The sequence below is a fragment of the Lagopus muta genome, chromosome 11, assembly GCF_023343835.1.
Source record: "Lagopus muta isolate bLagMut1 chromosome 11, bLagMut1 primary, whole genome shotgun sequence".
NCBI lineage: Eukaryota > Metazoa > Chordata > Aves > Galliformes > Phasianidae > Lagopus > Lagopus muta.
Genome location: NC_064443.1, coordinates 4,069,161 through 4,092,445, shown reverse-complemented (window position 1 = coordinate 4,092,445; position 23,285 = coordinate 4,069,161). Strand labels below are relative to the sequence as shown.

Here is a 23,285-nt window from a genome sequence, read left to right as displayed (position 1 = left end):
GCACGAATATTTGTATAGCCAGGTAATAAACATTATGGAGAGTTACAAAGAGCTAAATGTGTGTTTTTATTGGGTAAGGTTTCAGCTAGATTGGTTCCTGAGCTGGCTCTTTCCATGGCTTTTCTAACAATGCTGAAAAAGCAGGGCCCAGAAAAACGCAGTCACAAGGGGGAAAGTATGGGGGAATTCAGAAAGTAGTGGCTGATCTGCCCTTTTCCATGGCAACATGGATATGATAAGTAAAAGAGACATTAACTTGTGAGATCTGGATACTTCAGTTCAGTTTGTTTCAGCCACAGATTTATTGCATGACCTCAAATGACTTAATTTCCTCATTGATAAATTCCCAATTTAAAATTGAGGGACACATTTCTGCTCTAAGAATATAGTTGTGCTTATTTCATGTGTCAGGTAAGGGTGATATAAAATACAAAGATATAAACTAAAATACACAGAATAAATTTTGCCCATTTTCTTTAATTTTTAAAAACAAAAACATATGAAATCTTGTGCCCTTGAAAACCAAAAGAATCTTTCTATGATCAAAATGTTACATAAACCTTGGACGTTACTGATTTTTATTGAATTATTTTAAATAATACTGTGGATACTTCAGAAAAGGGCAATACTGTTTCTAACACATAAAAAAATCATCACAATATAGTTGTTTTCTGCATTTTCCACCTTCATATTGTTTCAAAAACAAAAATAATAATAATCACAGTACTACTAGGAAATTTGCCCTCCCACAGCCACCCTCCCAAAAAAAGAAATATATTTTAAAAAATATCAGTAAAGTGTTAAACAAGTCAGATATTAAATGCACACATTTACAAGCACAGCATATTAGCAATACAGTATAATGCTTTAGACCATGTCAAACCACATGTATGTGTATAAAGCTAGCAGTGAAATGGTTCATAGCAGCAGAACAGGAAGCCTATTCCGTACAAAGCACACAGTTCCTGTGCAGATATTTGGATGAATACTGCAGTTCAAGGTACACTGACAAGCCAAAATGCACAAGTCAGAGTTTGTATTTTTTTTCTGCTACAGCAACGTGTTATGATTTAAAGGGTAATCTTGATTTGTCTGAGATGTTCCTTTTGAACCTAATGGGTGGCCCAGTTAACCAGTGTGGATTCCACCTATTGGCACATTTTACTGTAAACATTCATAAAAATAACTTCATTGAAATCACGGCGAAAGGCCAAGCACGACCTAATAGTGCAGCTACATTTGCTCATCCTTCACTGAAAATGGGCTGATATTTACATCACAGGGCTCATCTGTGATTTTGGGGTCTTAGGTTCTGGGTGGAGAGAAAAACTAGAAAGGAACACCAAGTTAGAAATATTTGTCACTTACTTGGACATAAGAAAAAAAAATACTAGATTCTGGAGTGGAAATGTTTTCAGCTTGCAGTCATGTCATTTGATTTTCTACAGCTACGTAACTCAATCTGGAGTTTCAGTTTTGGGAACATTTTTCTTTATCATATATAATTTCCCAACTGAGAGTGATTTTCATTAGTCACCTCCAGTTCTGTATGTCAATCTCAAGAGACCCCCTGAGCTGGCCCAACATTCACAAGATAATGGCTTTGCACTATTATGAAGGCTGGCTCCTTCAACATGTCCTTTACTAAGCACCTAGTGATGGAGACATGCAAATTCAAGCAAGACTTTGAATGTTTGAAATGGAATTGCGGTAGGAAAGTTTTTAGACACCAAAAATACAAATAAAATGAAGTGAAACAAAATAGACCAATTAATGCTGTCACTTGAGACAGTGATTCTATGAAAGATGCTTTTTTAACAGGTATGGTATCGAGATCATAATGAAATTTTGCCTACTTATACAGCTCCATGTAATATTAAGGTGTGCCTAGTGACTTCCAGTGAACTGTTTTCACCACTAAAAGGCCAGTAGACACTTTTTTTTCCAATAAATTCATATGTTGGTATCTGAGGTTTGCTGATCTTGAATTGCAGAGAGGACAGCAGATTTCATGACATTTTGTCAGCATTCTCTTAGGCTGTTTCGTCTCTCCCCACTGAATACTGTGCAGTATTCCTCTACAGGTTTATCATCCAGCCATTAAATGAAAAACAGGATGGGAAAATAATTAATTGTCCAGAAATAACATTTTGGAATATTGGCAGAAGGAAAAAAAAAAGAGAGAACCAAGAGTCTACCCACAGATTTTGATACTTGAAGCAAGCATTTGCTTACCTCATGGTAAAATTCCATCAGTTGGATTCGTATAAAATCTGTTTTCAATCAGAGGGAGTAAGTTAATACAACTGATTGAATAAAAAGGGTTCATATCAGAAAGCTCTACTATTGCCTTTGTGAAACAGAGAAGTAACAACTTCCCAGCCCTAATTCCTTCATCTGCACAATGTACAAATTACCTCTTGGAACTCTGGTAAAAATTAAGGACCAATTACTCTGGTGTTCCACAAAATAAATTCCTACTCTAACTGCAGTGCAGGCCTCAATACCATTCAAAGTAAAAAATCAGTGCCTAATCTGAGAGTTTTTAGAAAGTATCTGGAAAATCAGAACAGCCATGCAGTGCTACACATCACGATTACAGGATCCCTGATTTCTTTTAAGGGGATTGAACAGACAGACTGCCAAATGTTTGAAGAGACAGAGGCCAAGGTATGGAGAGCTCTAAACCTGATCTTTTTTTTTCCTTAGAACATCTCTGCATACATAAAGATGACCTTGACCTCCTCCTGTTGTACAAGCATAAACACATTTCACTTCAGGGGATGGGAAGTGTCAACCAAAATGAAATACTGGCTACCCAGCCACTAAAGAAAATGAAAAAGCTTTAGAAGTCTTCTGAAGCAGTACATGTCATCTCAGAGGGCATTAACTTGCAAGAAAAGAAAAATTTATAACTCTTAAAAAATATATATTCTTAATCCAATCTCCAGAAATAAAACCAACAAAGAACAGTGACTCAGAAGTGGGGCTATCTCACAACATTTTCAGGCCTGTTGGAAACAGATGGAACATGTAGGGAAGGCAGGAAAAGCAGTCGAGGCGGTGCTTCCAAGCTTCACAAAACTTGCCCTGAAAGAGGAGCTTTGTTAGGTGCAAAACTCAGTCTTGCAGCTGTGCTGGCCCAGAAGAAAGGCTGAATCATAGACGGTGTGGTGCAAAAGCCACTGATCTCAGTTGGAAAAGCTCCTGCTGGTTTCAGTTGACTTTGGGTACAGCCCACTTTAGACAGCTCTAAGGTAACGGCATTTAACATGTGTGTTAAATAATGTAGCAACATATCCTCAGCTTCTTCCAATATAAACAACGGGACATTCTGGTACTTTTTATATACATACATTAAAAGCTGAAATGGTCTGAAATACCTGGAGATTAGAATGCATATAGCTATACAACGTCACACCTGCCAGAAATCAGAGTAGAAAAGCTTTACAGCCCATTATACACGTCTCTCTAATTTCTAAAAAGCATTTACTGAAATTACCATATTACAAGAAGTCATTACTAACATATCATATAATACTATTTCTTTTTCTTTTACATAATCTTATTACTTATATAGTAATTTTTAAAAAATCACTTTTAAACAAGTATACAATTTTCACTTTAAAATTAACTGGTTAATAAAATTTTGTGCAAAACAAGCCAGCTTCTATAATTAAGTGAATTTATTTATTTTTATACAAAAAAAAAAAAAAGAAAAAAAAAGAAAAAAAAAAGAAAAAAACAAGAGTTCTTTCAGAAATGTGTCTCCTTTTCCGTAATGGCTGAAATGGTGCCATCTCCTTTCAGTTTGGCATCGCAGTCATTTATTGCTGCAATGTAGCATCTTCCTCCAAGTTTCCCTCTCATCTTCAGATCCGAGCTAGGTGTAATCAACTTCCTGAATTTCTAGAGAATGCAAGAAAATGGAAATCATTACCTTTTTCCTGCTCAGAGTATTTCTCAAACATTGACTTTAAAGCTGTCTTTTCTTGGAAGTCTCACTTCTCGTGACCCTGTCCATCCATAAGACTGCATTGCAATTCTTTTCACATCACACCAGAGCAAAGGATAGAGAAGGAAGGTGAAGACAAAGTAAAAGAGAATTTTCATGCTAATTTTCAGCTACAGTCTCCTTCATGAGTAAATTCAGAACAATGCTCTGGCTATAGCCTGTTTCATAGATTCACAGGGGTTGGTAGGGACCTCTAGAGATCATCAACATAAGAAGGTACTAGTGAGATACCTACTTTTATTGTGTATTATCTAAGGAACTGTAGATAGAATCATAACATTGTTCAGGTTGGAAAAGACCTTCAAGGTCATCAAGTCCAACCTCAACTTAACCATAGTACCCTAACTCTAACACCCACCACAAAGTCACGTCCCTGAACACCCCATCCGGATGGTTTTTAAACACATCCAGGGATGGTGACTCAACCACCTCCATTGGGAGCCTATTCCAGTGCTTAACAACCCTTCTGTAAAGTTTTTCCTGATATATAACTTCTGAACTAAACTTCTAAACTATCTAAACTTCTCCTGGCGCAACTTGGGGCCATTTCCCCTTGTCCTCTCACCGAGATGACAGAGCCATCTTCTTCTGGAATATGAGAAATCCCAAAAAGCTAAAAAGATTTATGTTCTTGTTTCTTTGATCATAGGCATCTTCACTGTCTTTTGAGAAATTTTCTTAAATTTAATAGTCTTAGTCTAGACCTGAGATAGCCTGATACCAAATCTTAGTAAATTGTACTGAATATTTATTTTTGCCTCTATTTCTCACTTAGAGAACTGTAATTGGAGAAAGTGTCCAGCAAACCTATGTGAGTGTTTGCTACCCAGCTCCTGGACGAAAATCCTTGGGACACAAACATCAATTATCAAAATCATGGAAAGACTTGAATGAAAGGCTGATATAAACCTTCTTGATTTAGATAATGTTATAGACATTTTAAACTTCAAATTCAGCAGGAAAAGGAACAGCAGATTAGAGTACTGGTTAGCTACCACAGGCTCAAGCCAGTGAAGGCAGAAAAGCAGTGTGGAAATTCCAATGAAAACAGAGAGACTACAGATGCTTCTTTCCACCAAAGACAGTGCCAGGCTGCAAGAGTCAAATACCATTGGAACACATATTTGGAGCCTACCTGAAACAAAGACATTGATTTTCTGATGAAACTGTGCATAGTGTTATGCAAACAAGACTTCCATTCCAACTTCTTTGTCAGTATTGCTAAACTGAAAATCTCACCTCTATGAAAGAGCCTTCTGCCTTCCAGAACTTAATGCAGATCCACAAAGGGATACAAATCATGGAAGAGAGAGCCATCAGCCACCCTATGCCATAGCCCCAGTCAGGATATGTATATACATTGTTATACTTCAAAGGCTTGTATTTCACCAGGAAAAAAATGAAGATTCCCTGAAATAAGCAGAGAAAAATATTAGCAGTATTTCAAATAGCACTGCCTGTCTAACAAGAAAATGATTGTGTGTTTAGGCAAGGCCAATCTACCTAAGGGTAGGAAGCAGAGCTTTACAGTCAGAAAGAGAAAAAAAAACAACCAAAAAACAAATAACACAGCAATATATTCTTCTATGTACATCTGAAATAATGTGTCTCAGATCCTTGCACTGAAATTAACAACCTTTCAAGTTTTAATCCTATTTACCACTCAGTGACAATAAAACCTGCATTTTGATGGCGAACAGTACCTGGGCAGGAAAGATTAAGTTTTGCTACCATGAACCAGCTGTGATTAGATGACACTCTCCCACCTGTCATGATGAAAAATGAAAGCCACAGTTGTCAAAGTTGCCTTAATCTGCTGTCATAACTGCAGTTCTGCAGGCCAAATCTTTCATCCTCTCAGAAGCTCTAATATATTTGTATAAATTAAACCAGTGTATAATTAAGCAGTTTAGACTTCCTAAGTTTACATAATACAGAAAGTTGCCATGTGTTTACTCCAAAGTCACAACAAGAGTGTACAAGAGCAAGTGACATTTTCTGCATTTCTGAGTTGGAGAAAAATAGACAGGAATTTTCACAACCTTGAAAATGGTTGAGCTCAATGAGCCTGGATCTTCAGGTGCTCTAATGTCTGTGCTTGCTATCACTTCGTTACGGGAAAACTGAGAAGTTTTAGTATCTAATATTCAAAATCTTGTGGATCACGTTGATGGGCAATTTGATCATGCATCTTTTGTAATTTTGTCTCTTTTATGTGGCCAAAGCACAATGCTGTACTTTCAGCTTCCTCCTTCCCCTTCTTCATGCATATGAATCGTATCTTTTGTTTATTCTACTATCTAAGCTAGAAGGAAAAATGTGCAGACTTCTTTGGAATATGTCTAGTCACCCAAAGAGAGGGGAGGAAACAGGATGCTGGAGTGACTGGGAAACCTACACAAGTCTGGAGGAGTTTGAGCTATGCTTGGTAGGTACAGAGTGTATTACCGAAGCACTGAAGAAAAATCTCTCTTATATTGGCAAACGTTCACTTAGGCCTCTGAGTTTATCTCTTCCTATTACTGTATATACAAAGATTTCTGACAATTCACAGAACACATAAATTTAACAATTTTTAAAGATTCTATAGAGTTTTTGCATTAAAACATACACTGCAAATCAATAGTATTTTTCTCAACTGTTGAACTATTAACAGCAATAAACTTCCAAAACTACACACAAAATATCCCTTGCATCTAAAACAAGTTGCTCAGATATTCTATACTTACTGCACAAATACCTGGAGTTAAGACCATCCAGCACCACTTGATCAATGACAATGGTTTATACCCAATCATATCCTCAATGTTATCATAAAAGCGATTGCTGCCTGCCCAAAAAAGCAAAGCAAAAGATGATGTAGAATATAAATGCAGAAGGTTACAGAGGTCAGCATTTAAAACTGAACAGACAAAAATGTGGGTTCTGTCAAAGCTTCAGAAATTGAGGCTGCTATCTCTTTGTCTCACACATACAACTGTCTTTTGTTCCATGCTTCTGGCAGGGATTGCTGCCTACATACATGTCTGACAAATAGCAACAGAGAGCAGTGGTGGGCAAGCTGTCAGACAAGAATGACTTCTGTCAGTAACAGTTTGAGTAGCCCAAGCTGAAAAGTACATATCCTACAAGCTCATGCATGAATCCTTAATTAGCTCACGACACACGAGATCCGAAATTCATATATGCTTTACAAAATAACATTCTGAGTCTTTTGTATGCAAAGAAATGCTTGAGGAAGTGCCACGAACATACCTGGATCTGTGCTGGCTTTCTCCTGACTTGCTGACAGAAGCAGCAGAGTGAGGAACACTACTATGTCCCTTTTGTGTTAATGAGGTATGAACTCCAAGTGGACTTATCTGTGAGTGTCAGATGTAGAAGGGAACGTGGCCTGCACAGACATTTTGTGAGAGAAGGACGACTTACTGCTTTCTAAGGCAGCTAGTGGAAAGTGAAGGTTAGTCCCAGGAAAGGGCAAGAAAAAAATCCAGGAGAAAGCATGGGAATGTAAAGGGCCCTGCTTTGCAAGCGTACATGGCCTATGTGTTTGTTTTCCTTGTGGAAACAGAAAACTTCATAAATACTCAAAACTGCAGCAATTTTTCAGTGACTCACCATAAACCCAGCCTATGCAGACACATTCAAATATGGCAACAAAAAGAAGGCACATGCCACTAGCTGCATAGGAGTCGAATAACTGAAAGACGTACATTCCACCCTGCAAGACAGATACAGAAAGAGGACAAAAAAACCACAAACAAAAAAAACAAAATGAAGTGTCATGTTGGCAATGGTATGAATAATTCATAACAAATATGTATTTAATTTCACAACCAGTCTGTTGGTTATCTGGCAATCTTCCTGTCAAAGTTGGTTCCTTCCTGAAAAAAGAATATTCATTTTTCACTGATTTTTGTGAACGACCTCTTGTTTCAAGCACTTCAGATTGTTCCCTATGCCAGCTGAATACTGCACATTTGCTTTAAGGTAGTAAATAGTGTACAAAGAGAACTACGTTGCACTTGTTTCTGAAATGCTATCCCACCTCCATTCCTTTTTTCTTCAATTTCACTTGTTATCACACAAAATGTGATAGATGAATGCAGGAGATTTTGATTTCCAGATCAGAGTAAAAATAGGGTTTTGTTTGTTTTTGTGTCTGTACCACTAATACATAAACAAGTTAAAATGCTGGGAAAGAAGGCAAAATCTATTGCTACTAGAATCTCCAGTGGCAGAGACTGCAAAACAAGTAATTTGAATATAACTCAGACTTTCGGCTGCATTAATTACATGAGTCTATATTAAGTGATAAAGCATGAAATAATAAACATCCTGACTCAAGCAAGCTTTTTATTGTTAATGGTTTTTTTTCTAACAATTAAAGATTTGCTTTTTCAATTTATTTTAAAGTAACAGTCATTGCATTTCCAAAAATCAGAGCAGCCAAAACCAAGCAGCATCTTCAGTGAGCACAGAATCCATACACAGTGTGCACTTGGTTATCAATGGTCCTATAATTTTCTGCATTATGTAGTACCACAGCACAAATTAGCATGAAAAAAGGTATACATGCTCAACCAAGACATGTTTGTCTTGGTTTTATCAGTATTCCTTATCACTACATTGTGCAGCAGGCTGTTGGGTGCTGGAGCACAGTGCACTGTGGAGCTGTACTTCCTAGGTCCCGTGATTCAAGCAGTCTCAGTTACTCCTATATGACAGTCTTCCTCTTCATTATTACTTAAATACAGCTTAATTATTTAAATTGTCACATCTATCAAAAACACCATTATTTTCTTCATTTCCTGTATTTTTTCTCATTCTTAATCAGAGGTGCTCAGAGAACTGGCTGACTTTCTAGAGACTTTGCCTCTAGGCAAGACGAGAAGAAAAACTATAAAGTCAAATTAATAACATTATGGAAAACCTGACTAACATTATACGAATAATATTATACCAATCTACATGCAAGATACTTAATCTCTTATCCCATATGCATTCAACACTGAAATAATAATGAGATTCACAGACCATTTCAATTGAAATAAATCTTATTTCAGCCACTGCATCATTTAACACCAACAGTCACCATCTTCTTTTTTGAATGAGCCCTTTACTTCTGAATAAAATTAATAAACTTTCTTGTGGTGAGTTTTCAGCTCCTTCACGCTGAGGTCTGTGTAACTTCTGTCCAACTGCAGAGGGTCAGGTCTCTTTTGAGAAAGACATCTGAGTAGACTGGTATAAAATGTCACTTCAACAAGAAAGAAAAAAAGAAAGCAAGCAACAACAAATTTCATTTTGTCCTAGTCTCCATTTTTTTCCCATGGTATGGATGAAATTTGTTCTTCTTCAGCAACAAAGCAAACTGAAAAGTACATGGTGCAAGGACCATGGATCTCTGCAGAAGGAATTTAAGTGTCACCAGATGAGTTGATGAAGCCCTGGGAAGCTGCTTCTCTGGGAAACCCTGCCTGATATTGCTGGACAAGAGACACATAGTCGACTTTCACAGTTAAGACAGCCAGGGTTCTCCAGACACACGTTCCTCTGGCATTTAACTCCACAGCTCATCAGACTTGAAACACTTGTTCACTTCTCTCCCTAGTGCAGGGAGGCTCTGATGTCTGAGCAAGTGAAAAAACATGAGCAGAGGAGAGTATGGACTCTGCCTGTATTTTCAAAGTTTTGAGAAGCTAAAACAAAAAAGAAGACGACTGTTGTATTCAAGTCACTCTCTAAAGGTAGCACTGAGCAGCAGGACTAAAATCCTACAAAAGCAGCAAAAGATCCCAGAGTTTGATTTGTTTGAAAAAAAATTTCTTTTTTTTTTTCTCTTATCAAATCAGTTTCTGCTCAGAAATGCACTTTACTGATGGGGTTGGCCTGATGATATAAAAATCAATCACATTTTAAGCTTTTTTTCACTTCATCATCTTTACTAATTTTTTCATTTAACATTTTATTGTCTTCAGATTGGTCTGCCCAGAGTAAGTCAGCTGAAACCATCGTCAGTATATGCGGTTGGCTGGTGCAAAGCAGATGGAATTTCCTTGGCCAGATAAATTCAGCTAAGATATTTCCTAAACTCAAAAAACTGAGTTTAGGAATAAAACTGAGGACACGTTTCAAATGTTATAAATTAATTGATAACAGTGTCTCAAGGATTTTGTAGTCATATTTCTGACAGTGCACTCTGTCTATGGCAAACATTCACGTGCTTTATCTGTCACTCTTATAAGACACACATTTCCTTTAGTCTGTAGGTGTTGAATAAAGAACCTCTTACCTCAGTTAACATTATTAGACCAATGAAATATGACACAATGGAAAGGCCAAGAATCAACAGTTCTCTTCTGTAGCCCCTTCGGAAAATCTTTGGATACATATCTACAACAGCTGTCACAAGGCTTTCAACACACACGAACTAGAACAAATGATAAGAAAGTACAAATAAAATATGTATCTCATCTACTCCTGGGATTTGGATTTGCTACAAAACACTTCAAATATCCTTCTATGCTTTCATCATTGAGAAAGACTGAATGATCCCTGAGGATACTATAAACAGAAGCTCAAACTGAGAGGAAAATCATTTCAGAATTAAAAAGCCTACAGCTATGGATTTCCAGTCTACCACCAAATTCAAATATTTGAAGCCGCTAATATTATCTCAGAATTTATTTGCCCTGTAGCAGTTGGATTACATAAAACTTAAATCTTTCAAACATTGCTTGAATGATGTGCGACTTTTGTAGGACTGCAGCAGAATTTCATTCTAAGGAAACTGTTTCTCCAAGGTGAAGCTCTTTCCATTTTACAGAAGAAAGACATTCTATAAAGCTATTAAGTGCCCAAGATATCTAATGAGGGAGGGAAAAAGCATTCCTGCTACCTTTAAACATCACCAGAAAACCAGAGACCCGAGTGCCTGGCTCACAGCTCTGGAGCAAGGTTTCCAAAAGAGCCACCAAAGTGAATGCCCAAATATAGACTACATAAAGCTGTATTGAGGCTGAAACAATGGTAAATAATAACAGAATCTCCATTGTCACATAAATGAGATTCAAAATAATAAACTTGAATCAATGGTTTTAGGCAAGGAATTAAGTCAAGAGTTCATTCTTCCATGAAGATAAATGCTGTTTAAATCAAGGATGATGACACACACATACAAGGAACTACAAAGTATTTGAAGTGTGTTTATTTCATACCTGACTATCTAGTCCAAGGAAGATGAGCATCATGAAGAACAGAGTTGCCCACAGAGGAGAAAGAGGCATCATGGTAACAGCTTTAGGGTAAGCAATGAATGCTAATCCTGGTCCTGAAACAAAAGAAAACAAAGTAAAGAATTTCACACAGTTATATACTTCATATAACGACAATAAAGAACTATTAACTTTCATTATGTTTCTAAGTCCAAGTGATGGTAATGTAAGTTGGATAGCTAATTTCTTGTAAACATGGGCCTTACTGTCCATCTGGACATAAAGTAAGAAATTTTATACTTAATCAATCTGAGTGTCTCAATGTATGAGCTCGAGAGAAAAAGTACTGACATTAGGAGATGGTGTAAGCAGTCTAGATATCAAAAATATGTGGTTGGATAGTACATCTTAAGAAGGAGTTGAGATGACTTCCAAAATTTTTTCCAAAAAGCTTTAAAGCTGTTTTCTCAAATAAGTAAGAACTCTTCACATGGAATTATTCTAACATATTCTAAGAGGTAACAGGTCTTTAATTTGATTTCTTTTCAAAATATCTGCAAAACAGTTAACTTATCCAAAGGATGTGACACAGACTAGCTATTCTGACAACTCTGGGTCTTTTTTCTGTAATCAAAAGACTGCTTTTGGAACTTACCTGATTCTGCAACTTCTGCAATGGGAACACCTTGTTCATAAGCCATAAATCCAAGCACTGAAAAGATAGCAAAACCAGCAACAAAGCTTGTGCCACTGTTCAAGCAGCAGAGCATGATGCAGTCTCTGAAAATATAAATAAGAAATACTGCAGTTGCCAGAGCCTGGGTTTCATTCATAGAATGAGCCATAAGATTAACATCTGTTTCTGTTTTGATTTCTTGTTTCTGTTCGTTTTCTGTTCTGGGAAGGAAAAGTGAGAGGGAATCTGGATTCACTGATTAACAAGCCACTGAATTTTTGAAAGCAAGTGCCCAGGTCCAACAAGCAGTGGAAAGAAAAGAAAGTTTATCTAATTTTCCATCAATTTTTAATAAGTATCCTTGGTAGAAAGGCATCAGAGTCAGACTGAAGTCCTAACGGATTTCAAATGATGGGAAACAGTCAAATTTTTATGAAAACTTTACATTCTTCCAAATGAATGCCTTGACAATCACCTGAATAATTCAGGGACTCCACCCTCTATCTTCACCTTGCCTGACAGCCTGGATATTGCTGGAAATTCATTCTACCTTCCTTAAGGAGCTTCTCTGATGAGAGAGAAGAGTCTGTAGAGCTTTCTGCATCCCTGCAGTCACTTCCTTGTCTATACAGACTCTCTAAAGGCAAATTCACATTACTCTTTTAATCTTAGAATGGAAGCTTGATCAAAAACACTTTCTTTTTCTTTCAAATTTTGTCAGTTTGTTAACAGCAGGTGAAATTGCTGACTTTTCATCTGTACCACAGCAAGCAGCAAGGAAGCCAACTCCTGAATTGTAAAAGGGCTTATATGCAAAAATTATGTTGCTGAGGTACAGTCCCCAGTACGACGTTGGGGAACTGCTCTGTGTCTAGCAGGGAGCTGGATCAGTTCTATAAATACAGAGCACATGAAGCAGGAACAAGAACATTTTTCTCTTCTGTCTACAGAGTCTGAAGATAATCCTTTCCTTAGGGATTTCTTAGCTTACTAAAAATTACAGGAAACTTCTGTACATATATATATATATATATATATATATATATATTTAAACTATGTGGAAAGCACTGCCAGCTGATTTTACTGCCACTGTTTTTGTCTGTTCAGAATAATCACTGTTGATATGAACTGTTGTAAATCCACAGAGGATCTGGCCTCAGGTAATTGTCTCACTGTCTTAAAGCATTAAAATGACAGATTAATAAAGACAATAGAAGTTCATTTCCAGCTCAAAAATGTGCATTAACTTGGTTGCAATTAATTTACAATATTAGTGATGTGGATCAAGTTGCTAGTCAGAAAACTCCTTTTCCCACTAAAATATGTAACATCATCATTTTCCACTGCAATGTACCCTTGTTCTCCAATGGAACAGGGTGCAGAATAGCAGCAGTATGTTACAATCAGACAAGAAACTATACATACTACAAGAGGCAAAACCATGGCCTGATTTTAATTTTTTAAGTGGTAGTTAGGATGTAAGTTTAATTCTGCCTTCTTTTTTTGAGAAAAGGCAGCATTTTTTTTCTGTCTCTGTATGTCTTAATCTGTTAACAGCCTAGTTTCTCTCAGCTCGTTCTGCAGTTAACTTCTGCCCTACCCATTTCCTCAGTTTTCTGAAGAATCTGATTTTGTGACGCCACCAAATCTGTCCTATTGAGGAATTTTGTGAAAATATTTTGTTAACTGAATTGCAAAGCTTGAATTTATTAAAAACTATTCTGCTGCAGCACCATTCTCAGGAGCTTTAAAAATGAGCGGCTGCCAATCTTCTTCACATGGGTGCCAACCTATGGTGTCAGAGGAAATAAAATTACATAAATTTACACAAATCAAAAATCCTGATTTTTGCAATAAGTTATAAAACAATCACAAAAAACATTACTGCAGTCCTTGAGGCAGTAAAAAGGTAGTTCCTAAATAGGATGCAACTCAAAAGAAATTAAATAACTGAGAGAATGAGCACTCTTAGTTAAAGCATCTCTTATGCTGGTAAAAAAAAAAAAAAAAAAAAAAAAAAAAAAAAAAAAAAGAGAAAGCCCTTATTGCCCACTGCTCTGTAGGAGCATTTGTTGCTCTCCTCTCTTTTGAGGCATCTCTATCGTTGTTCTGAAAGTAATGTCCATCAACATTGTTTGAAGTGTTTGGGACTTACACTATTTAATGCAGCAAGATGTCTGGCAGTTTGGCACTCATAGCCATGCAAAACAATAACTTTTGCTGACAAGTTACTTGAGTGTTTTAGATGGCAGAGTACCCTTAATTGCTTTTGGAGAGTTTACATTCAGCTGGTGGATACATTTGTGTGGCTGTGGTTTCCAGATCTCCCTTTCTCTGCTGGATCCTACTATTCTGTGTTTCTCTGACAGAAGCACAAATTGCTGTTAGGAAAACGTTTTCTGAAACCGGCTTCTAAATTCTTCAAGTAAAGCTATAATTTAGAATTTAAATATTTTCACAATGGGATTTGTTCTCCCACAGTTTTCTTTTTTTCTTTTGATTTAGAACTGTCTTACAATTTATTTCATTTATTAAAAAATGTAATTTTAGTTCTCTGTCTGGAGATGTGCAAGGTCCTGCACCTGGGCAGGGGCAATCCCAAGTACAAATACAGATTCGGTGGAAAATAGCTTGAGAGCAGCCCTGAGGAGAAGGATTTGGGGGTGTCAGTTGGTAACAGACTCAACACGATGTGCTCTTGCAGCCCAGAAGGCCAACTGTATCTGAGTTGCATCAAGAGAAACATGACCAGCAGGTCGAGGGAGGTGATTCTGCCCCTCTGCTGTGCTCTTGTGAGACCCCACCAAGAGTACTATGTCCAATTCTGGGTCCCCAACACAAGAAAGAATGGAGCTGTTGGAGCAGGTGCAGAAGAGATCTTGAGAAAGATAATCAGAAAGTTGAAACACCTCTCTTATGAGGACAGGATGAGAGAGCTGGTGCATCTCGGGGGACTTTATAGCAGCCTTCCAGTACCTGAAGGGAGGTTGTGGTAAGGTGGGTGTCAGCCTCTTCTCCCATGTAGTTAGTCAAGTTGAGGCAGGGAAGATTCAGGTTGGACGTTAGGAAATACTTCTCCAAGAGAGTGGCCAGGTGCTAGAACAGATTACTCAGGGAAGTGGTAGAGTTATAGTCCCTGGAGGTGCTCAAGAAGCATTTAGAATGTTGTACTGAGGGATGTGGTTTAATGGGAAATACTGGTAAAATGTGGATGGTCTGGATGATCTTAGAGGTCTTTTCCAACCTTGGTGATTCCATGATAAGATTAAAACCTACTGAAAGTCATTATCAATTTCCTTGCTGATATCTATACAGACTTGCAATAACATGCTACGTATGCTTTCTACTTTGGCGTCAGTAAACTATGATAACATTGACATGCAGAATGGACCAAACTGTTTTAATAGCTGTTCTTCACGGAATTTTTTTTACAGCAGATAAACATTATACAATCAAATATGGCACACAAGCATCCATGAAATTTTGTGTACTGTACAGTTGAGCATGTGTGTACTGAGTGACTTGTGGCTGTAGAGGAGTCAGAGGTAATCAAAGGGAATGAAAAAAAAACAAAAACTGGAAAAGAGTTCTGAAAAAACAAGTTACACGTCTCTGGTTCTGCAAAAAATGAATCCAATCACTCATGTGAGTTGTTGAAAGAAAAGGGAAATACTTCAGAGTGAAGCACTGTGGAAACTTCCGTCACTGGAAATAAATGTAAAGCGTAGAATGCATTATTACCTGTAGCAGTTATTATTATAGTTGTTGTAACTTCCCAGGGCTGTCAGGCACCCAAGGCATATCGCGTAAGAGAAAAATATCTGTGTACCAGCATCCACCCAAACCTAAAGACAAAAAGTAGAGTTGTTAGAAGAGGTCAGGAAGGAGTCATAGTTACATCTACACTGACTGCAAATTTGCAGAGAAATTGCATCTGGCAAAACTTTTCTAAGTTGCAAGCTGAAAAATGATACATATTGTGAGTTAACCTCCCCACTCCCTCCTAAAGGTATAAACACGAAATAGCCCACCTGGTCTTTACACATTCAAACTAACCTTAAGTAGAAAGAGACACAGAATTTCTAGAAAAAAAACCCCAGTGAGTAAAAATCTTTAATGGTTTTATTAACACTGTAAGATATAATTTTAAGCTCAATAAATCAGCTATATTTATCTCATTCTCCACTGATATTTTTAAATTAAAATTTCATAATTTAGCATGAAGAAAATAAAGACAAAATATGAGATTTATATATACTACACAAATAGATGAACGGAGGAAAGAGAAGACAGCTTATTTAGGGAAAGGTGATAGGTCTCTGTACAGTTGAAGAATAGAAGTCCTGTAGAGCTAATGAAATAAATAAATTCATTGTATCAGTGACAACATTTATATCCTAAACTGACCAAAAACTGCACTGTAAACCAGAAAAAGAGAAAAGAGCACAAACTGACACAGTACAATTATTGTCCTCACAGCAACCACGGAAAATTAACTTTTTTTTTTTTAAGTTTTAAAAATTAAACAGATTATTTCATTAATCGTTCCACTTAATTTTGGGTGGAATATTACTGGAGATGATTATATGCTTTTAACTTCTGGTTTGGCCATGAGAGTGGTGTGAAGAATCCACACCTGCACAGCTGCACTACTACTTCCAATCCAATAAGTTCTTACTTCTGACCTCTGAGATAAATGAGCTCTTTTAAGACTTTCTTTCTTTTTTTTTTTTTTTTTTTTTTTTTAGAGCAGAGCAAGCAAAGCACTTTTCAGAGAAGTACCAAAACAGTGCCTGGCTGATAACCAGAGGCAGTAGCTACGTAGCCATTAACTGCTTCGAGTTTGCGACAGGAAGGAGATGAAATTCTACTCAGGTACTGACTTCATGACTGTACTAATAATAGTAAACAAATCCTCATAAATATACAAAGGGGATGTACTTGTTTTGCATCTGATCAAATGAGTCCTTGGTTTCTGGAGTTGCTGAGGGTGTTTCTGTTTAGGAATAACATTAAGATCACATTTGATTTGCATCAATGGCTTAAATGGTTTCATTGCTGTCATACTGAATGAGATACAGCTGATTACATCTCAAAGTTTCACCACTTGGTAAGGGAAAAACTGCACAGAGAAAGCCTTTTGACAGACGGGCTCTTTAACAAGATTGGAAGCTCCCAAAAAGCTGCAAGTAGCATAGGTCAACTGAAAATGCACGGTCCTCTTAAGCATAAACAAAAGCTAGGAAACTGGATCAGCAGATGTAGAATCTGCTGTTTCCTTCCGTTTCAGTCTTTGCACAATGCATTGTTGCAGGGCATTGTACAGCACTTAGATGAGCATTAGCCTTTCCTGTTGGCATACGCCAGCTCCCGAAGTCTGATTATTCCTGGGACAGCAAGTCCTAGTGGAAATGGGGTCAAAGAGGAATTGTACTCTGAAGTGAGAAACTCCAGAGCTGCTTGAGAACAGGAGCAGAGAGCACATCCTTCTAGAGGTCCTGAAGTTAGTTTGAAAATAAGAGATAAAAATCTGGCCTTAAGTGGTATCTTTTCCTCTAATGAAAACGAGTCTCCTCTAAAGACAGTGACACCTGACTGTGAATCAATATAAAAACAGAGGGAAAAACTTTAAATGTTCTGTAATCTAGTGTTCACATATTTATAGAAGTTGCATCAGATTGATGAGCCCTTTGTATTTGTTGCACTCTGAGATTTCAAAGTAGAAATTCCACCAGAAATTGTGGCTAATGCTTAAAAAGGCAGGAGGAAGAAATTTCATTTGCTGCAAAGAATAATAGAATCAGTGTAGCTTTGCTTATAGAGTCAGAGACCCAATGAGATTTGATTTGTGATTACCTAATATTTCAATTTCAGGTTTCTGAAATGTCAAAAACATCTACAATTGATCAAGGAAGCAGCAAACTGGGAAATGAAATCAGGAATTACAGGTAGGATTTTGGTAGCTGGAAAAATATGAGATGGTCAACTCTCCTATTTTGTCACAAGCCTAAAGATGTTGACATTTTAAAAGTAAGCAGCTGATATTACATGTCACTTCTTTATTTTCTTGCCCCAAAAACTGGTGACCATTTGACAAATTTGGCATTAAAAGGCAATGTTCATTAGCAGTTGTAGGCTTTGTTGGCACACAAATTATTTGTTCATCTTAGTTGCACCCAGACTTAGTCATTCATAAACTGTACCTCAAGGAAACTCATTCTCATGAAAACTTGAGCTGGGTACAGATGGCCCCTTGTAGATACCGCTCAAACCCAGGCACCATCCAGCTGGGTTACGGCAACAAAAGCATTATTAATTATTTCTGAGAGTGCTGAATCGCTGTAGTGCATTAGCTGGGTAATTTTGTAATGTCTGGCTTAGACTAAAAGTTGTAACGTTTTCCAAGTATATGGAATGAATGTAGCAGGATTCTGCAGAACAATGAAATTCTGAAGGACAGAGACAAAAGAAAACACTGCCAGTGAACTGCAAAGCAAAGATTTTGGAGCCGGCAGCTGGTGAAAGGCTGGGACAAAAGGAGCATGCTTTTTCTGAGATGTGACTGGGCTCAATGCGTTTCTGGCATGAGCAAATTCCAGAGGAAAGAACCTGTACTAGGGAACATCCTGTTCATGCTTTATAAACTATTTACCTTGAAAGTCCTTTAGTTAGTGATATTTAAATCAATTCAATAGCATGCATTCATACATTTGGGGTCTGAAAATATTTCAGTCTTCCACTAAGTCTTATTTTAAAAGAAGTAACTGTTTCTTCTTATTTTTCCTCACCTCATATTCTTCAAGTTTCCAGGCAAAAACAATATTAAAGTACAAGAAACGTTATTTATTATAACTTAAAATTAAAAAAAAAAACAAATGCCAAAGGGTCGACCTTCAATCCCTGTGCTCACAGTTTGCCTCTGGGCTACAGCTGCTGTCCTGACATGCCAGGCCCAGCACCAGCTTAGCAGCAGTATGGGCAAACCAGAAGAATGCAAACACAGCACTGCTCTTCTTCTGATTCCTGTGCAGAAATAATTCTTGCTGCTTGCTGCTAGGATCAATGAGCCTATGTGATGAAGCTTTTGTCCCAAAGGGAGAAAAGACAGTAAAGAAGCTTCAGCTCTATGCCACGACCTGCTTTGTCTAGGTGGAAATGAGAAGATGCAAATTCTCTTCATGTTCTATTTTCTAAGTGGGAAGGAGAAGAGCAGAGCTGTTTGTGCCCCACTCTCTGTTTTGAGGCTTGCTCGTGCTTTATTCTACAGCAATCTCAGCTGTGTCCTGCTGATTACCAAATTACACAGGTACAACACAAATTCACAAAACAGAATAAAAATGTTGATTTGTTTACTAATATGGAGAATTATGTTTTGCAAAGTCCACCCCACAAAAGCCAGCAATATCCATGAATGCACATGACCATGTAACCTTAATTCGGTCTTTCTGTGCATAGGGCTAGGATTGAATCTTCGCTTATATGATAACAGTACTACTCCAGACTCTGCTCAAGGAGAACTGTAGCACATATAATGAATGAAGAAGGAAAAAGTAGGATGTGTAGTGAAAACAATATTGAATATTGATCCAGAGGATTAGCTTTGTTTCATGTTGCTGCTATAAAGTTTTCATGTGATGTCATGTCCACAAATCACAACACTTTCACAAATGTTCTGCCACGTTTCCTGTATTGGAAGAAGGAAACGTCAGAGATCAAAATTCACGTGTGCAGCAGCCACACACCTGCTCTTAGGAGGGAGGCCTTGCAACCCAATTCCTTGTCATTTCCATGTATCAAATCATCAGGAAAACACTGTTTATCAAATGCTTTCCTTCTCTCAAAGCAAAACAAAACTGTACCACAAAGCTACTGTGGAATCCTCCCATGACTTCAGGAAACATGGTCCCAGGATAGGCTGACCTTAACCATCACTTCCACAAACCATCACAACAATCAACTGAATGTATTTTAAAAGGTGCAAATATCTAGGAAAAATGGGAAAATCAAGTAATTATTTTCAGTCTGATCCTCCTAAGAGGTACGTAATTTTAAAAATAGTATATGGTCACCTGAAAAACTTAATTTTGTATCACAGCTAGGAAGATATCCGAGAAATTTCACTATTCTATCTTGCTGTGTATAGCTCTTCATTTGCGTGTTAGTCTACAGAAAAATGTAAGACACCTAATTAGGTACACTGAGGATATTCTGAGCAGAGTGGAGAGGTTAGTTACAATGTGATAGTCAGAAATTAAGCTAAATTTCACAGATTTCTCAGTGGTATAAAATCACCATAATACTTCCACTGTCAGGAGGCACTTTGGATAGTTTTGAAATAATGGCTGATCTAAAAGAACTACAACATTGATGTACAATTCACTTATCCACATGTAACTGGAGCAACGACCACACACGATGAGTACTCTTGCATTAAACAGAACATGCACACTGCTTATCTTTCTTTCCATGACTTCTGTAATGAACAGTTAACAGCTCTATTAGAAATGAAAAACACATAATGGCTGCTAATATCTGTACACACTCTTAAGTTGCTCACTTATTTTTAACAAAATCAAGGGAATTCATTTCATGAAGATTTTTTTTTCACTTAACAGTGAGACTGAACGCTCACTTCAGCTGCAAAACTCAAAGCATTCTTAACTACAGAGTGGTTAATGACAATTCCATAATGAAGCACTCCATCTGAGAACATATGAGATCTCATAGGAGAGTTAAATGCTGCACTCATTCTCTAAAACATGATATTCCAAATGTCAATAGTCATTTACTTCCCATTTTGTCGAAGAATGAGCAATCACTTCATAGTTCTCTTTTAATTTAAATTATTCATTAATTTTGATGAATCTCAGCAGTATTTGTATTTTAAAGAGCAGCTTTCCTTAGGTTTCAAATAAAGATTTTACAAATAAAGATTTTACAAATAAACCCTGTGCTGTCAGGAAATGATAAATAGAAGTGTGAGTTAAAAGCAGTAACAAGGCCCGAGTAAAACAACTCATTACAAAACAGTCTCAACTAAAAGTATTGCCAGAATTTAAGTCACACACCCTGAAAGATTTAATGGTCATGTGCCAGTGTTTCATACAGTACATGGAGAATATGTGAAAAATGTCCAAAATTCATGTCGGCTACTGAATATTCTACCTGTACCAGGCCTCAAAGCTTAGCACTTTCAGGTTGGCTTCTGAGGCACGTGGTGTGTGAGCCTGTGAGCAGTGACTTACATCTGAAATATCAGAGTCAGTGAGGCCATCTGTGTATTTGATGTACTGTATGTGTAAGGATGGCAGGGCTGTAAGAAACTATCAGTGGTAGACATTAATCTTCAAGTAGCGCCTACATTTAAAGGGGGCGTCAGATATGATGGAATTAATTACCTGTCCAATGGTGAGTACTGACAGAATTTTTTGCAGAATCATGCTCTTTCAACAGAACCTGCCAGCTGTGGACCTGACAGGTTTCTTTCGTTTCCTCTTAATCCACCTCCTGAATTACAGTGATTAAGGAACTGCCTTTGGTGATGACAACTACAAGACCAAGTACTTCTACAGGAGGTAGGGATAAGCCTAATTTCAGACTGCCAAAAATGCAGACGGAGCACTGTAGGAGATCTTAAAATATATGCTGCACCAAATATAATGAGAAAACTGCAGTTTCTTTTGACTTTGAGCAAAGTCCCTGCTTCAACTTATCCTTTCATTGCAGTCTGAATTTTTCATTTCTATCAATTCATCTTATAAAGGCTGCTCTCAGTTACTAACATGCCTGACTGAGCAGGAGCTGAAACTGAAAGCCAAGCTTATCTTGCTGCTGTAATCCAACATAAAAACACACTCATGCTATAAGCCTATACCTGGAATTCAGAGGTCAATCAGATGGACAGGGAGATGCTACTGAGATATTCTGACCGTGTTTCAAGATCAGACTGGAACCTTTCTTTCCCCTCCTGATAAAAAAAAAAGCTTCATTTTAAACTAGCAGTTACAGAAAGAGCTGTAATTGTATATGAAACTGGAATCCGGTACTCAAAATAGTATTTTTATGTTGGGAAAATAAAGAACACGTGGAATTTACTTCCACGTAACAGTATCACATAGCTTGAAGTTGCTGAGGCATAAAACCATTTATATTTACAAGACTATTTTTTCCAGCCTTAGATCCCATGTCCTTTAAAAATGACAAAAACATCACTTAGATGAACTTTTTTGTTCTTTCATACTGAGAATCTAACCAGCATGCTACTGACTGAAGTGTGTCTGTTCAGTTCAGTGTAGGCTGGCATGCAACTATAAGAATCATTCCCAGATGGCTTCATAAAGTGCTATTTAATACATTCTTCTGCTAAATGCTACATTTATCTCTCTATATATATCTTCTTATTTCTCGTTACTAAAACAATCTTTCCTATAGGATCAATTTAAAAATTTGGATGCTATTGCCTCAGCAAATGAGAAACACTCAATACACTTCCAACTGTATTTCAGCATACTTTCAATATACTTATTTTCCATTACATCTACTCCTTTAAAAGAAAATTTTCAATATGTAAGTTTATTAAATTGAAATTCACTGAACCTAAAGTAGAAATGTGACACAGAAAAATGAAGTTGTAAATCAAAGACTATTCACTGAAAAGGTGCCGATCTCCAGACTACTTGAAATACTTAGGCAGTAAGCAATAGAAAAGAGATTCAACACAATGTTTTAGAAGTGAAACAACTCCTCCAGGCACACCCAGGTGGTATCAGTTATCTCTATGCAGCTTCAGTCAACTCAAATGGTGGCTGAGGAAAAAGCTAAGGTTGTCATGTTCAGAAAATGAAAGAAACTGCTGGATCCAAGCACACTGGCACTGACTGTGTTACCTAAAATAAATGAGGTGTTTAGCCCCTGGCCCTTATCCCCAGATGACTTTTTGGGGAAAAAAAAAGAAGTAGGATGGAAAAAAATAAAAATAAAAAAAAAATCTCTGCTTCATTCAGTTATATGTGAAATATTATTAAATGGGAAACTAAACCAAAACAAAATATGAACTGCGTACTCTGGAGAAGCAGGAAAAAAAAAGGTTGGATGTTGGACTTTGTTTCTAAAGTTTACTATCCAGGCATTTTTAAACAACACTGCTTCTGAAAGCACAGCCTTCATTAGAGCAAGAAAACACAACTTGAACGGCCAGGCAGAAAATGGCTGAATTAAGCTCTTTTTTCCTTCTCTTTAACAGTAGTGATTCTCAAAAGATTAAAAGTAGGTTAGGAGAAGAATAAAACAGCTATGTTTCTAGTGTCTACCTGACAACAGCTTTTGTAAAAGTGAATAATTACATGAAAAACACTTCCTTTCCACCTCTCTTTGGGAT

The 23,285-nt window shown here is 37.2% G+C and overlaps 1 protein-coding gene across 3 annotated transcripts in view; it reads right to left on the bottom strand.

Annotated features, from left to right (window-relative positions):
- Window positions 1–290: 290 nt before the first annotated feature.
- SLC6A11 (solute carrier family 6 member 11) overlaps window positions 291–23,285 on the bottom strand; it is a 104,767-nt gene continuing 81,772 nt past the window's right edge. For all 3 annotated transcript variants that reach the window (XM_048957830.1, XM_048957831.1, XM_048957829.1), the window contains 8 exons: window positions 15,650–15,753; window positions 11,888–12,012; window positions 11,236–11,348; window positions 10,311–10,448; window positions 7,634–7,736; window positions 6,745–6,845; window positions 5,255–5,425; window positions 291–3,909 (listed from right to left, as the gene is read on the bottom strand). In XM_048957830.1, coding sequence (XP_048813787.1) covers window positions 3,757–3,909; window positions 5,255–5,425; window positions 6,745–6,845; window positions 7,634–7,736; window positions 10,311–10,448; window positions 11,236–11,348; window positions 11,888–12,012; window positions 15,650–15,753 — 1,008 coding nt within the window. In that variant the 3' untranslated portion in view covers window positions 291–3,756. The remainder of the gene's footprint in view (window positions 3,910–5,254; window positions 5,426–6,744; window positions 6,846–7,633; window positions 7,737–10,310; window positions 10,449–11,235; window positions 11,349–11,887; window positions 12,013–15,649; window positions 15,754–23,285) is intronic.